The sequence below is a fragment of the Cordyceps fumosorosea genome (genome assembly GCF_001636725.1).
Source record: "Cordyceps fumosorosea ARSEF 2679 chromosome Unknown scaffold_1, whole genome shotgun sequence".
Classification (NCBI taxonomy): domain Eukaryota; kingdom Fungi; phylum Ascomycota; class Sordariomycetes; order Hypocreales; family Cordycipitaceae; genus Cordyceps; species Cordyceps fumosorosea.
The window spans coordinates 1997368-2011805 of NW_017387301.1; the positions used below are offsets into that span (position 1 = coordinate 1997368).

At 50.1% G+C, this 14438-nt stretch overlaps 3 protein-coding genes across 3 annotated transcripts; 1 reads left to right on the top strand and 2 right to left on the bottom strand.

Moving 5' to 3' along the window:
• Positions 1–747: 747 nt before the first annotated feature.
• ISF_00645 (Armadillo-type fold domain containing protein) lies at positions 748–4334 on the bottom strand (the record flags this gene model as incomplete). The annotated part of the gene is made up of 6 exons (XM_018844252.1): positions 748–964; positions 1016–3084; positions 3145–3576; positions 3634–3809; positions 3872–4091; positions 4152–4334. The coding sequence occupies 6 exons, from the start codon at positions 4332–4334 to the stop codon at positions 748–750; spliced, it is 3297 nt and encodes a 1098-aa protein (XP_018708702.1).
• A 1679-nt stretch (positions 4335–6013) lies between these two features.
• On the top strand, positions 6014–7694 carry ISF_00646 (Sds23; the record flags this gene model as incomplete). The annotated part of the gene is made up of 3 exons (XM_018844253.1): positions 6014–6484; positions 6547–7010; positions 7076–7694. The coding sequence occupies 3 exons, from the start codon at positions 6014–6016 to the stop codon at positions 7692–7694; spliced, it is 1554 nt and encodes a 517-aa protein (XP_018708703.1).
• A 2656-nt stretch (positions 7695–10350) lies between these two features.
• On the bottom strand, positions 10351–14178 carry ISF_00647 (serine palmitoyl CoA transferase subunit LcbA; the record flags this gene model as incomplete). Its single annotated transcript, XM_018844254.1, has 6 exons — positions 10351–11481; positions 11941–12134; positions 12484–12670; positions 12718–13723; positions 13795–13895; positions 13948–14178. 6 exons carry the CDS (start codon positions 14176–14178, stop codon positions 10351–10353), a joined length of 2850 nt encoding a protein of 949 aa, XP_018708704.1.
• Between the last annotated feature and the right edge of the window lie 260 nt (positions 14179–14438).

Consider the following 14438-nt stretch of genomic DNA (forward strand, 5'->3'; position numbering starts at 1 on the left):
TGTACACACCAGCTTTAACTAGCAGCCTACCTACCTACATACATAGATACGAAGCTACGACATTAGTTAGTAGGTACGTATGTATGTACGTCGTACCCGCGCTACCAAGAGCCAGCAAGATTTGCCCCGCCAATATACAAACCTATCTAGGCGGGCAGGTAACCGGTAACTCACTCAGTCACGAACATCTACAGGTAGGTGCATAGGTGTTTTCCTACCTATAGGTAGTAAGGTACTAAGTTACGCGCTTGTTGCCGCTGCCTTTTTATTCGAGGACTCCTTGTCCAGACTCCGTCCTCGGCAGAAGGTCAGTGGTGCGCACTAGGTACCTACCTAGCATCAGTCTATGTACATACATAGGTAGTACCTTGTACTAACAACTTACAGTACATTAACAGTAGGTATATCTATAGGCACATAAGTACCTTAGAGGTATGTTGCCCGCCTCGTTTTGGTGCATAATTTGCCCCTGACTTTACACAAGGTAGCAGCCTTTGTAGCCGCTGCTCTTTGCATCCTACACCTATCGCTGCATACGGCCCATGTGCTTCGCAAAGAAAATTCAGAAGAAAAGATTGCAAACTAACTAGTAATCCTAAGAAGCTCTCCATATGCAACACAGCCTCATCGCTCTCGGCTCAAGCACTTCCCGCTATCAATAAATATCGTCTATCTTGGTTTCGCATAGACCCAATTTCCATTGAGACCTCATTGCCAAGTCTACAGTTCAAAATCAGCCTCGCATCATTAGGTCGTATAACTGAAGAAGCCCATTATCGTGCGTTGGGCATCTTGGGAAAATTGCTGCAACAGTGGCATGGGGTCGACGTTGGCAGTTGTGAGCATTGTCTTGGTCGCTGTGGCGACTCTGTTGGCAGTTTGACCACGTAACGTTTCAGCCTCGAGAGCCTGTGCGATGAAGACAAACAGCTTGGATGCTTGGCCCATGATGATCGGGTTGCCCCTGCAGACTATGTTAGTACCTCCTTCCTTCCTCATACTCACAGCTACTTACTGGTCAATAAGCTCTGCGAGGTAAGCATAGGCATACGGTGCAGCCTCCTCGTCGTTGGTAATTGGAAGTGTATCAATCCACTGTGTGATAACAGCCTGCAGGTCACCAACACTGCTGGCATTGTAGTGCAGAATCTTGGCAATCGAAGCACAAGCATTTTCTGTGGCATAGACATTGTCATCATTTCGTGCGTCGGGAATCTGCGTAGCCTGGAAGAGGATTGGAAGAGCACTGCCTAGAAATTGAGACCAGGCAGCACCGCCACGGTGAGCAGCGACACCAACGCCGTAGACTGCTGCTTGCCTAACTGCGGATGAGGGGTTGCGGCATCCGTCTATGAGGGCTTGTGAAATATAGTTGGCATATCTTATGCTATCGGAGCCGCAATACTCGAGCACGTCGTCCATGATGCACAGCCCCCACTGACGCTGCGTAGGGTCGTCAGATCTCAGGAAAAGTTCGTATGTGGGTAGAAGTTTTTCCCATAAAGGAAGGAACGTAGCACCATGGTTTTTGAAGACGGAGTGAAATGCCTTGTTCATGTCAGACAAGAGCGTTTGGTCATCTTCGATGGCAATCAGGGTCTCGTCTTCTTCATCTTCCACATCGTCTGCTGTGGCACCCTCCCTCTCCTCCGCTCGCTGGACAACACGAGTTTGGTAGTCAACAATCGTTGAATGAACAGCGTCCATGAACTTGGCCATGTGGTCGGCGTTGAGGCAATCCTTGCCCACTACCTCGACAGACTCATAGAAGCACTGATACATCTCGGCCAGTGTATCAATAGCAGGCTCCGCGGCGAGAACTTCGATGAGCTTCTCTACACTTGCGTTCCACAAACCGGTCAGCTCGTTAGAGGGGCTTCCGTACGCCTTCTTATAACAGCTCAGTAGCTGGGGCACCAGTTTTGCTGACATGTACCTGACGGGATCATGGAAGAAGAATGCTAAACCAGGTAGCGCAATCTTCTCCATGATGCTGGCGACGTACGGGGCGAAAGCCCCCTCAAGTGTCTGTGCGTATACGACAAGTAGTTCAATGGCAATGTGCTTGTCTTCCATGGTGCTGGTTCTGATGCCAATCATTTTTCCTTTCACAGGAACGAACTCCCAGCCGTCCTCGCTTTGCAAAGCGGCGGCCTCTTCATTGTCATTCAGTAGCTGAATATCAGCCTTAGTCATCGCTTGCTCAAGAAGAGGGGGCATGACACTACTCATGAAGGGCACAAAGTCAGAACCAAGGACACGGCACATGCGGCCCCAGCAGTGCATGAGGTACTGCGCCTGAGGGTCATCCGCATCAGTAATGTTGGCTTGGATATTCGCCAGCAGATTGACCAGAGTCATGGCATCCTGGCCGAGGCGCTCCTTTCCAACGGCAATCGCAATCAAGGTGGCACACTCCATGGCCTTGGCGCGGAGAAGTCGGTATTCCTTCTCGCTTTGATTCTGCAATACGTTCACCAAGAGCGGCATCAAAGTGTCATAGTACTTTGAAAATGCAGCCTCGGCGGCATCGGCAATCGTGGCGATAGTGGAAAGAGCCTGTTCTTGTACATATCTCATATCGCTCTGAAGGAGGTTGAAGAGATGAGATAGAAGATCATCCAGATATGGCTCCAAGGTAGATTTCTCGGCCTCTTCGCAGAAGTTGACCAAGGCAGCGGCACCGTGGGATTTGACTCTGGGCTCAGGAGAGTCTAGCACCGGGATTATGGCCTTCAAGACTTGCTCATAGTAGTCACTTTGCATTGTAGGAGCAAAGTCCGTGCTCATCTGGCCGAGAGCATTGCAGCCGGCCCATCGAACGCGAGGATGTGGGTGCTGTAGCGCAGGAATGACAAGATCCAAAACTTGGCTCAGTTCTCCAACCATAAGGTCACGACAGCCTTCAGAAATGGCAGAAATCGCCATCAAAGCAGCATGCCGGTCTTTCCAGCCAGACTGCATCATGCGGGGCAGCCAGTTGAAAGTGGGGGCGAGAATAGCCTGGCCGCCGAGTTTATTTGCAAGTCGATCCATTGCTTGCTCTCCGGCAATGTGGTTTTGATCGCTTTCATCCTGGTCTAGCTATAGGTCTGTATGTTAGCCTCGGTCAATATGATGGCCACACGAGTTGCGTGTTCTTACATCGTCGGAGGCGAGCCACTCGGCAGCGTCGTCATCGTCTTCCCCGATTTCGGTCATCAGACTCAGACACTGGGTAATCATATCGGACGTGAAAGAGGGGTCCTTTCGACACATGGAAGGGGCGTATTCGGCAAAAGTAGCCATGAGCTCAAGAGCATTTTGGCGGCAGAGGTCCTCGAGTTCTTTATCTTGAATAACAGATACACAAAACTGAACGAGGTTCTGGAAGAGCTGCTTGAACATTTTGGGGGCGAGCTCAGCCAATTCGATGAGCGCGATGAGCGCTTTACTGAGGTGGTCTGAGTCTTGGGAGTCTTTAATGGGCGGGAGGATGTTAAGAACATCCGGCGCCAAGGCAAAGAACTTTGTTCGATCCTTTTTGTCGATTGTTCTGAAGAAAGCAGCAAAGGCACCCATGGCGGAAAGGCGGACCTAAAATGACGGGTAAGCAGGATGCTAGTAAGGTATTAAGCCTTCACGTTCACGTACATTAACAGCATCATCTTTGAATCCCTTCTGAAAGGAGAGGAGGACGGCGTCTGCCTGTTCTTTCCCAATAACATTGGGAGTTGTTGTGAACACCCGGTAAGCCGTCTCGCGTTTTTCGGCCTCGGGTGCCTGCGTGAGCTGAAAGAGAGCCTGAAGCACCTCTGTCCATCGCTCCCCTGTGAGGCTTTAGCACCACCTCCTAGAGTATAGATTATGGTGTTGCGCTGGTCAGACTTACCATTTTCATTGTATTGACGCGCGATTTCAGCAACCGCATCGCCAATTTTGTTGCGCACAGCTCTGTCCGTCTCGGTGCCGAGAGTTTCTAGAAGTTTTTGTCTGATAACGGCCGCCTGGTCTTTCGCCATTCCAAGAAACATGTCAACATTTTGGCCATTATCAAGTTTTCGGGTTCTGGAGGAGATTCTTCGAAAAAGCAAAGCGGCGAAAGATCGTGTCTATGGCAGGTCAGTCGCCAGGATCTGAAGATCTGAGGAGTCGTTGGGAACAAATCGAACCTGTTCGTCCCCGGCGCCTTGAATTTGTTCAGCAAGACCCATAAGAAGGATCTCTGGGCGCGTAGAAGTCCAGCTGCCATGAAGGAGCTCTTCCGCCCTCGTGCGGATAGAGTTGTCGGCGGACTGAAGGCCCTGGAGCAGCTGCGCCAGCTCAGAGTGAATGTCGGCGGAGAGAACTGACATGTTGGCAGCTTCAGCAGGAATCGGTATCGAAAATAGGAGAGAGTCGATGGTCGGTGAATATTTTGGCAGGGCAATGGGCACAGATAGGATAGAAATCTACCACGCCGAAGAGTTGTGGTTGGCTGCGTAGAGAGTTGAGCGGGGGAGGGGAAGCGTCCCGGTGACAGCCAAACCAGATCGTTTGTTTTTTCTTTAGTGTTGTCAGGTTCGTCTAGTCGTATTCATCCGCGAACTTAAGGTCTTGGACAGCGGAGAGAAAAAAGAAGGAGAAGTTTGCAGTCGAGCGGCTTGTGTTTGGGTATTCGGACGCGCGCTGAAGCCGCGAGGGGTTATGGAGGGGAAAAAGCAGAGGAAATTTGCCAACAATTTTTTGTTGGAAGTTGTTATTCGTATACTGCGCTAGGCGACCAGAAAATCAGTAGCGTTCCCCACCAAGCCAGAGTAATGGAAGGGAAAGAAACGGGAGATGCTCGCCGATTTTCCTGGCAAATTCCAGTACGCAAATGAGAATGAAGGTCATACTGAAAATTTAGGAGTGGTTTGGTCATTCTTTAATAGCAAGCCTTGACCAATTTCCGATCCTGCTTACTATAATTCGGCTGTGACAGATTGTGACCTTCCCAGGGCTGTGGCACGAGGGCGGCGCTTCCGTCTGTGTTGTGGGTGTACTACCTACCTAGGTATGTACTTATACAATGTAGGTAGCCTAGCGACTACCTATGTAGGTATGTACCTACGCATGTCCTAATGATCCAGAGAGAAGTTGTTTGTAAGAACAGACAAGACACGACTATGCGCAGAAAGGACACGCCTTAACACTAGGCAGTCATGAGCCGAGTTCTGGGGAGAAAAGGAACCAAAAGCCCTCCGTCGTACAGCGCGTACACCGCCCTTGCCAGCGCGGTATAACATCACGCACACACTACCTGAGTAGGTAAGGTAGCAAGCTATCCATTTGGTTTACACTTGCCTAGGTATTAACTAGTTACCAGGTACGCATGTATGTATGACATTGCCGTCCACACCAAAGGCGCACATATTGGAGTCGAATCCGCAGAAGTCAAGCAAGCACATGGCAGGGTACAGAGCGACTGAGATTGCTATGAAATTAGGCACTCACAGGGTCGCTGAATATGTTAAGGTGCAAGTCAAAGAGAGTTTGGGATCCTTCTGAATGGGAAGGAACTACTCCATACCTAGTGTTGATAAGAGCACTCCGATTAGCCAAGTACCGTGTACTTCCGCAGCCCAACGATGCTACAAGGCAGACCTAAAGGGTTATACAACTTGGCGGGCGCCTGAATTCGAAGTAAAAATAACTGTAATGAGTATTGATTCGATCAGGAGGGTAACTGACGTACAAAATTCAACCACTGGTTAGGAGAACCGGATTGAAGAGGCTGACTTATCTATGTAGGGTACGTACAGATCACGACCTTCGGGCCTGTTGGCACAAAGCGTTCCTTGCTTGCTTATCACTAGAGCTTTCTAATAACAAGCATAGAATAAGGTGTCAGCTCGCAGAAATAGAAATGAGAGCAGTTTTGTCGCTTTTTTTTTTGTTTAACTATTTAACGCTTCTCTTCTCCGCAGAGAGGTAAAGCTTTACCGCCATCAAGCGGTCCAATTTGTCCACGAGTTCCGGAGACGGTCCAGACCCGCCCCCGCTATTTATTACCATGGGAGAGAAGCTCGCTCATCATTGTGACGCGCAAGACTGCTTCAAATTCCAGGGAAAAACACTTTACATTACCATCGTCATGATGTATTCCCCAGCACCTGGTGCACGAGCTGTCGTGGATCAAAGCGATTCGTCAGCATCAGAACACTCATCTCCCATACCCAACGCGACCGTACCCGCATCTCGGCAAATCTCGCAACGCAGTCCGTCTAATTCAAATAGCAATCTTTCTGGGCATCGGCAAAGCTTTGCTGAGAATATGCGCGCGATGCCATCTTCTCCGCGTCATCGACCACCTTCACTAACGCAAGCTGCCGTTCAAGAGCTGATGAACAACCCGCCGACGAAAAAGCATAGCAATTCCAAATTCACTGGCCGTGATTGGAGAGACATCACGGTCGGCGAACTCGTCTCCCCAGAGGATGTCTGCTGGGCTGAACTAGACGACAGCGTGGAGGCTGCAACAAAGGTAAGCATATGTATCCCATTCAACATTCCCAACACCGAGGAGTATAGCCTAATATTGCTCAGATGCTGTTGAAGAGCCCAACCAGCGTCGTCCTCGTCCGCGACTCGCAGACCTCGAATACCCTCATCTCTACTTTCGATTTCAGCGATTTGAATACGTACCTTCTCCTTGTCGTTGGATTGGCAAAGCCTGAGGATCATCAGATTGCTCTCTTCAACGACATTATATCCAAGGCTCAGCAAAACCAAAGAATACCTCTCCGGACGTTACAGCCAATATTTTGCAGAGAAGCGACAGTCCAGCTAGACACCAACAGTAGTCTGTCCCAGGCCATCGAGATTCTGGGCAGCGGGATACACAGAATTGTCATATCCGACCTATCCAATAATGTCGTTGGTGTCGTGAGCCAGCTGCGTGTGGCCGACTTCTTCTGGAATGAAGGTGTAAATTTTCCCACGATTGAGCGCCTCTATCCTACTATGCTACGTGATCTCAGCATAGGGACACAGAATACTATTTCAGTCAAGTACGTCAAACTTACATTTGCTTTTTCCGAACAGAAGACGTTGGTCTCTAGCTAATTTGCTGTAGCTCTGACTCGCCGCTCTCAAAAGCTCTCACGACAATGCATGAAGAGGGGCTAACGAGCGTTGCTGTGGTTGACAATGGCCACAATGTGGTTGGCAACATCTCAACCAAGGATGTTCGCCATCTCACAAGCACTTCAAGCGCTCCTCTTCTAAACTCTTCCTGCATGCACTTCATTTCGATCATCCTGAATGAGCGTGGTGTGGAAAAGGGCCAGGATGCGTTTCCGGTCTTCTATGTTAACCCATATTCCAGCCTAGCCCACACTGTTGCCAAACTAGTGGCAACAAGATCGCATCGTATGTGGGTTGTTGAATCGGCCTCGCCTTCTCCCTCTACTCCAGCAACGCCATTGCTATCTGCGCAAGCCTCCTCAGCCGCGGCACCGCCATCTCCGGTGCCCGCAGCTTCTGTACCGGCTTCTGCGCTTGCCGGTGCCCGACTTTCTGGGAAGCTTACTGGTGTCGTTTCATTGACTGATGTGCTCAATATTTTTGCCAAGACTACGGGTTTGAAGCCGGGTGACCCCACTGAGCTCCGCGCAAGACGTCGTAGGAGCTCTAGCAGCTCGATTCGGCCCAGCCTAGATCTGACCAGAGCTGGTACAGATGCCCGTTGGTAGTGGAGGCTTCTATCTTGGTCATTCGTTTTTTCCTTTGGTCTCAGGGTCCGGTAACGTGGTCGCGGCTGGGGAACGGGAATTCGTGACGAGTATGCGATGTGTGGCGGTATGCTGCTTTAAATCACCTGTCCTTCCCTGTTCAAGAATGCTGCTATAGTTATTGTATATTTTGGAGCAACACCTGCCATAAATTACGGCAAATCCCCTTGAGAGCTTGAGAGAGAGCCCGTTTGGGACATAATTCGCCAAGTCAAGTGACGTCCATGCCTGGCTGTAGCATGTTGTTGGTGGCAAATCTCCACTTGAACTGGTAGAGTCACACAACATTGGGTAGGTAGCGAGGTAGGTACTAATAATTAGTAGAGCCATGTCCTCGTCATTGCCCATAAGCTCTAGGTACTAAGTAAGTTGTGTACAATTCTCCCTCTTCTTCACTCTTCCCACCACCACACGTTCCCCCATTTAATTGACATCCGATAATTCTGGCTTGCATTGCAGCGCATTCTCACAGATAGTCCTCGCCCTTCTCATTCCATTTTGCTCCTTTCTCAAGGCTGGTCTTGGTGCCCAAGAACGTCCGAAGCCTCACCCATCTTGCCACCGTGCCTTTTCCACAGCACGCAAATACCTTCATTTTGAAACAAGCTCCCGAAAGATTACCTTTGATATCGCTAGCGTTGCTCTCACTAGACTGCAGCCAGCAAGACTCATTCACTGCTTGCGAACCCATGCACTTGCCAGTCTCATGCATTCAGCGTGTTCCTTCTTGTTTGACGATTGCAAAGAGTTCCTGTACACCAACTTCGCATTATGACTGGCAACCTGCCATGTCAAGATGACAGTGAACCAGGGTCTAGGTCGCCTAACAGCGACCTATATGAGCCAGCGCTACTCCAGCATAGGCCGCAGTCCTGTCCAAAGCTAGGCGATTTCGCTATTCTACGGACCGCAGCAATGGACTTCCACCCCCCTCATCATATTCTGAGTCGCCAGCTCCCGTCAAAGAGAAGCACGAGGCTCGGAGACCTGTCTAAAGTCGTTCATCAGCTACGGGTTTTGCAATCAGCACCGAAGCTTCTTGACGCAAATTTGGCCTTTGACGCGCATTCCTGCTCGCAGTCCTGTAAACCTGCTCGTCCAGTTTCCATGTCGGATTCCGAAGCGCACATGCCATCCAGGTCGAAGAAGCTGACTGCCGCTCTCAACTCGGCGGTCACACTGTCCCCAATTACGATTGAGAAGCCCTGCAACTCGACAGAAGCATTCTTGCAACGATCACTATCGGCTTCGGACCACCGCACCTCGCAGATTCGTCTACAGCGGCAGAAGCATGCCGCGTCACATCTCGCACGCATACTTACACATGAGCTCTCCGACAAAGCCCTGGTCGTACCCATCTTTGATGCCGCCCGTACAGTCGAAGCAGCTCATCAGTCCCTCAGCCGCAATCTCATTCCATATTGTACGGCAGATCGTCACTTGACACGGAAATTTCCCTCCAACTCATCGCATGGCGTTCATATATTTTTGGACATGTCGAATATCGAAATCAGCTTCCAGAAGGCACTAAAGAAAAAATACGGAGTTGCAGATGCTGCAAGGTTCTCACCTTTGCCCAGGCTTAACTTGCCATTCTTGACGGAATTGCTTGTCCGCGGTCGCTCCTCACGGGGACTTCACGTCAGTTGCTCAATTCTTCCCGGCCGAAAGGAACCTAGATATGTGCAGACCTTGCGCGACCTTGGCTATCAAGTAGACGTGAGGGAACGGAGACGTGTTGAGAACGCTGGGCTCAACACGTCCCAGACCAAATCATTCTGCGCAACAGGTGCGAAATCTGTCTCCAGATATGTAGAGGACCTAGTCGACGAAACTCTCCACACCCGCATCGCTGAGGCTGTCATGGAGTATTTCCAAGAACAGGGCACCATTGTCTTGGCTACCGGCGACGCAAAACCGGCACAATACTCGGATGGATTCTTTCGCTACGTTGAGAGAGCTTTACGAATGGGATGGAACGTGGAACTCGTCGCCTGGCAGGGCAGCCTGTCGTCTTCATGGAGAGACACACACTGGACCGCCACATGGGGCGAAAGGTTCCGTGTCATTGAATTGGATGGCTTTATTTACGACCTTTTGGACGTGCAACTATAATTTAGATAGCATTACACAATATTCTTGCATCGGTACTGTTGCAGATGTACCGTTGAAGGCTCATACGAACGTAGCTTCGACAGCGTTGCAGCCTTGACACTACTCTGGAAACCACATCTTGCAGGACCATAACATGTTATGAAGCCATCTCATGCAATCAGACAGCTCTCAGTCAGATATGGGAGAAGTCTAGGAGATCATAGTGCTGCGAAGTGTCATGGGGGTGGGGGGATTCCATATCATCATTGAAACACGTTCTCATTAACAAAATATATCAGACGAGAAGAACCCCCCCCCCCGGAAATGGATCATGCTCTGCATCTGGCCCGGTCGAGTGTAAAATTTTCAGGTGACGTTGGCGCGGCAAATGAAAAGCCGTCTCGTGGAAATTCCGCACAGGTTGGTGGCAATAAGTCGATCGGACCCTAAGCTACAGAAGCTTCATCGATGAGATCTATTGTGGCACGAATTTCGACGCAGGTGGCCCGGATCCCGCCCAAGATCACAAGTCGCATTTGGCCACAGCACCGTTGATTCCCCAAAATTGGTCTGCATCAAAGGTTGACGCAGTATTCTCCTTCCAGAGGTCATTGAAAGCGGAGAGAAAGATAATGTCTCCTGGAGTCGCAGCAAAAGCCTCCTGAATAGAATTCAGAGCCAGCTTCTGGTTGGCGAGGCTTGGAACAGCAAGACCGTTGGCGAGCCCCTTGGTCGGCCAGCCGGTTTCTGTGACGACAACCCTCTTAGAAGTAGACATGACAGACTTGACACGATGAACAGTGTCGACCAACCAGGGCCCGGCTTGAGAAGCCGCAGCCGTGCTGTCAAAGAAGGGATGGGCATTCATGGCGCAGTAGTCGGAAGCATCGCAGAGTTCGGGGTGAGCCTCAACCGCCATAAAGGTATCAACCGTCACAACCGGTCCCTGATAGCCTGCTGCGCGTAGCGTCGATCGAGCCAACTTCACCGCGCTGATGATGTCGCTAGGAGACGCTTGACCGTTGTTGACAAGCTCATTGCCAACACTGACGGTATGAACCATGTCCCAGTCACCATTTATACCAGCAACAATCTTGTTGGCTTCATCCTCAACTTCAGAAGGTTCCCAGATACCTAGGAACAGCTTCATCCCCTTCTTCTTGGCGGCTTTGTACATCATTGGGACTTGGTCGCAGTCTGTGCCATAGACGCGCACCACAGAGTACTGTCCAGCAAGCTGCTCCATGTCATCATCAACATCTTTCTGGCTCTTACATCCGTGGTCGGCGCGGTACGGTGCATAAGAGACACCGAAGAGCTCAGTAGAGTTTCCATTGACCGGGGGTGCTCCCTTGCCGGGTGCCGAGTGAGTCGGCGCAGCCACTGTCACAGTCTGCGTAGAGAATGATGTCATGGTCGTCGTAACTGTCAGTTCGCTAGTCAAGTGTAGATTTCCAGCTGCATAGTCGGACGCCATGCTCAAAGGAAGGTGCAAAACCGTCTCGATGGCGGTTGTCACCTCGTCTCTTTCCTTCCATTCAACAACCTCGGGCATATAGACGGCGGAGTCAACCTCGGAGTCAAAAACGACAATTTGTCCGTGCAAATCATTCCCATTCGTAGCTTCAATGGCCGTTAGATAGAACATTTGGACCTGGAATAATGAGGCATCATCTTACAGGCAGGATGGCAAGCGACTAGTGGCGCTGCGGCCAAAACGGCGATAAGGGTTCGTCCGAAAGACATGTTCCGAGAAAAGGTAAAAGATAATAAAAGAGATGTCTAACAAGGTTAAAAAAATAATGGATAAGGATCGTAGGGGAAAGGAAGATGGCGAAGCTATACGTCGTAGGGAGGTCAGTACGACGGAGAGGAGAGAGGTACAACATATGAGAAAATCACCAGCCAAACAATATACGGGCGTTGCCATGGATGTCAACTGGCTACCTGGATACGGAGTACATTTCACAGACTTTAAAGCTGCCTACTACCGTCAACAAACACAAGGTCCGTGGAATGCGTCGCGCAATCGCATCTGAGACAAGCAAGGCAAGAGCAATGGCGGCCGAGGGAGGAATGTTGGCTAACGCTGGGACTACTGGGAAGTGCGCACCCGGTGTTCGCTAGGGACTTGGGATGGAAGAGGAACTTTAGCAGTCTGCGGGGGGGCTGATCTAAAGATCTGACTTGCGTTGTCCGCTGACAATTCCTCGTTGTTCAGCAGCAGACGATTGCAGACAAGGACTGTAAGTAGTAGCCCTTGCTGGCCGGGTGTGAGGATAGGAGGGTGAACGTTCATACGGAACGCTACTATGCAACACCGAAGGAAAGGAACGGGAAAGAAGAATGAGCGCATTATTAGGTTGGAGGTATTTTGCATCGAGAGTTGATTGTGTCGTGGAAACCTAGAGCATGCTTCATTCATCTTGTAAACAACGAAGGCATACTGAGGAAAGGTATGTAGCAGAATGTACAGCAGTACGCGGCCTCACACCATCACAGGTAGTAATTCTTCAGCACATTAAATAATAATATTATGTATTCTAGAATATCTACCATCCACATTACCATTACCGTACTGGAGTTATGTTACAAACCAGCCAGCCATCGAAGTCTTCCGAGCCCGTCACTTATACCGTTCTGGCAGATGGCTTACGCATCATGACTTTGCTGATTGCATTTCGAATAGTAACGCCAGCCTTTTCGATATCCTTCTTTGACAAACCCGAGGTGATGCAAACCTTGAGCGCGGGTTGGACGAACCAGTCGCTTGTCTTGGCCGTCATAACATTTGCATACATGCGAGTTTTGAGGCGAGAAATCATTACGCCATTAGCCAATGACTGAGAAATGTTAGCTGGCAATCATGATCTGCGGTAGCCGTACATACCTCGTCTGCGCAGTCCATCAAAATGCGTTCTTGTTCATCAATGCTGAGATTGCGTGCTTTGATCACCTCGGGCTTCAAGACCAGGAGCATGATGGGGTTATCCAGATTGCTCGTGCATGTGACCCATTCGCTACGAGGGTCCAACTGAAGCTTCATCGTCTTGATATTTTCGCGGCACTGGTTGACAATGTCTGGGTTCGACTGCAGAAGATGCACAGTCTCGCTAGCTGTCATCGCTAGCATGGCTGGTAGTGCTGCTGAATACGTGTAAGCGGAGGAGGTGATTCTCTGGTGTTCAACGACATCCTTGGCACCTGCACAGAAGCCTCCGCCAGCACAAAGAGGACCAGAGAGGGACCCGACAATCATGTCCACTTGTTGAGGATCAACATTCTGCGCCTCCGTCAGGCCACGCCCGGTACGGCCCAGGACACCAAATGACCATGTTTCATCCAAGATAATCCTGAATTTGTATCTTTCCTTCAATTCAACGAGTTTTGGTAGGTCGGTAGCGTCGCCTGTTGTTTCAAATAATCCCTCGGTGACAATAAATCGACGGGTTAATTTCTTAAGCTTGGCTTGCTCCTTGACAACAGCTTTCATAGCTCTTTCCAAGTCGTCCATGTCGCCGTGATTATACCATTTGATGTTGCTTCGCGACGCCTGGAGACCCTTGCGGATGGAGTAGTTGACACCCTTGTCAGCAATTATAACGTCTCCTCTCTTGCAGAATGTTGGGATGACACTAGAGACCGTAGAGAAGGATTGGGCATACACAATACAGCCCTCGGTACCGAGATATTCGGCAATGTCTGCCTCGGCTTTGACATGGACGTCTTGGGTGCCGTAAAACTGTGGCGGGCCGCAAGGTCCAACGCCATAGGTCCGAAGGGTCTGGATCGCTTTTTCCTTGAGCTGTTCATTCGAGTTGAAGTTGTAGAAGTTGTATGAGGCGAGATTCGTAACCGTGCGTCCGGTGGATAACTTGACTTTGGGTCCGGTCGGACTGCAGAAGATAAATTAGAATTGCAAATCCAGATATGTGATAGAATGCTTGATAGGAAAGTGTCTACAAACCCAACAATGATAGGGAGCTTCTCGTTCTCGGTTTCCTCCAATGGTGTCTGGTTGGCAACTAGTGGCTCGGGAGTCCAGTCGACCACCAGCTCTTCAATTTCCTAAGTCAAATCAGCATAGTTCATCTACAAACAGCATGCAGTGCACACAAACCTCTTCCTTCAGCTTGACATAGTTCTGTTTATGCGTCGAGTATGACGGCGACAGCAGATATCGGATGAAGAACAGGACCAGAATAAGTTCGATGGCGGATCGAACAGGGTCGTTCTGGTAGCTCGATTTTATGTAGCGGATCAAGACAGCAGAGCCAGGTACTCTCTGGAAGAGTAACGAGGCACCATGCGCCAATTCATGTACCTGCCGGTTGAGACTGTCAAAATCCATGGCGGCTTGGATGCAAGGTTTGATATATGCTGTCATGTGCTTGCTAGCGAGATGGCAACGGCAGATGTTGGTGGCCGAACCAGCCGACGGAGCCTTTTTGCTCGCCTTCTCTGGTAAGCGCGAAACGTCGTTACAGAGTGGACACTCAGGGGCACAACTCAGCAAGAAGGTCCGCAGCACTGTTTTTTTTTTTTGCCTTATTATAACAAAGCTGCACTTTCACCGAGAGGGGCTGTGTGGGGCCACTCACGAAAGTGCTC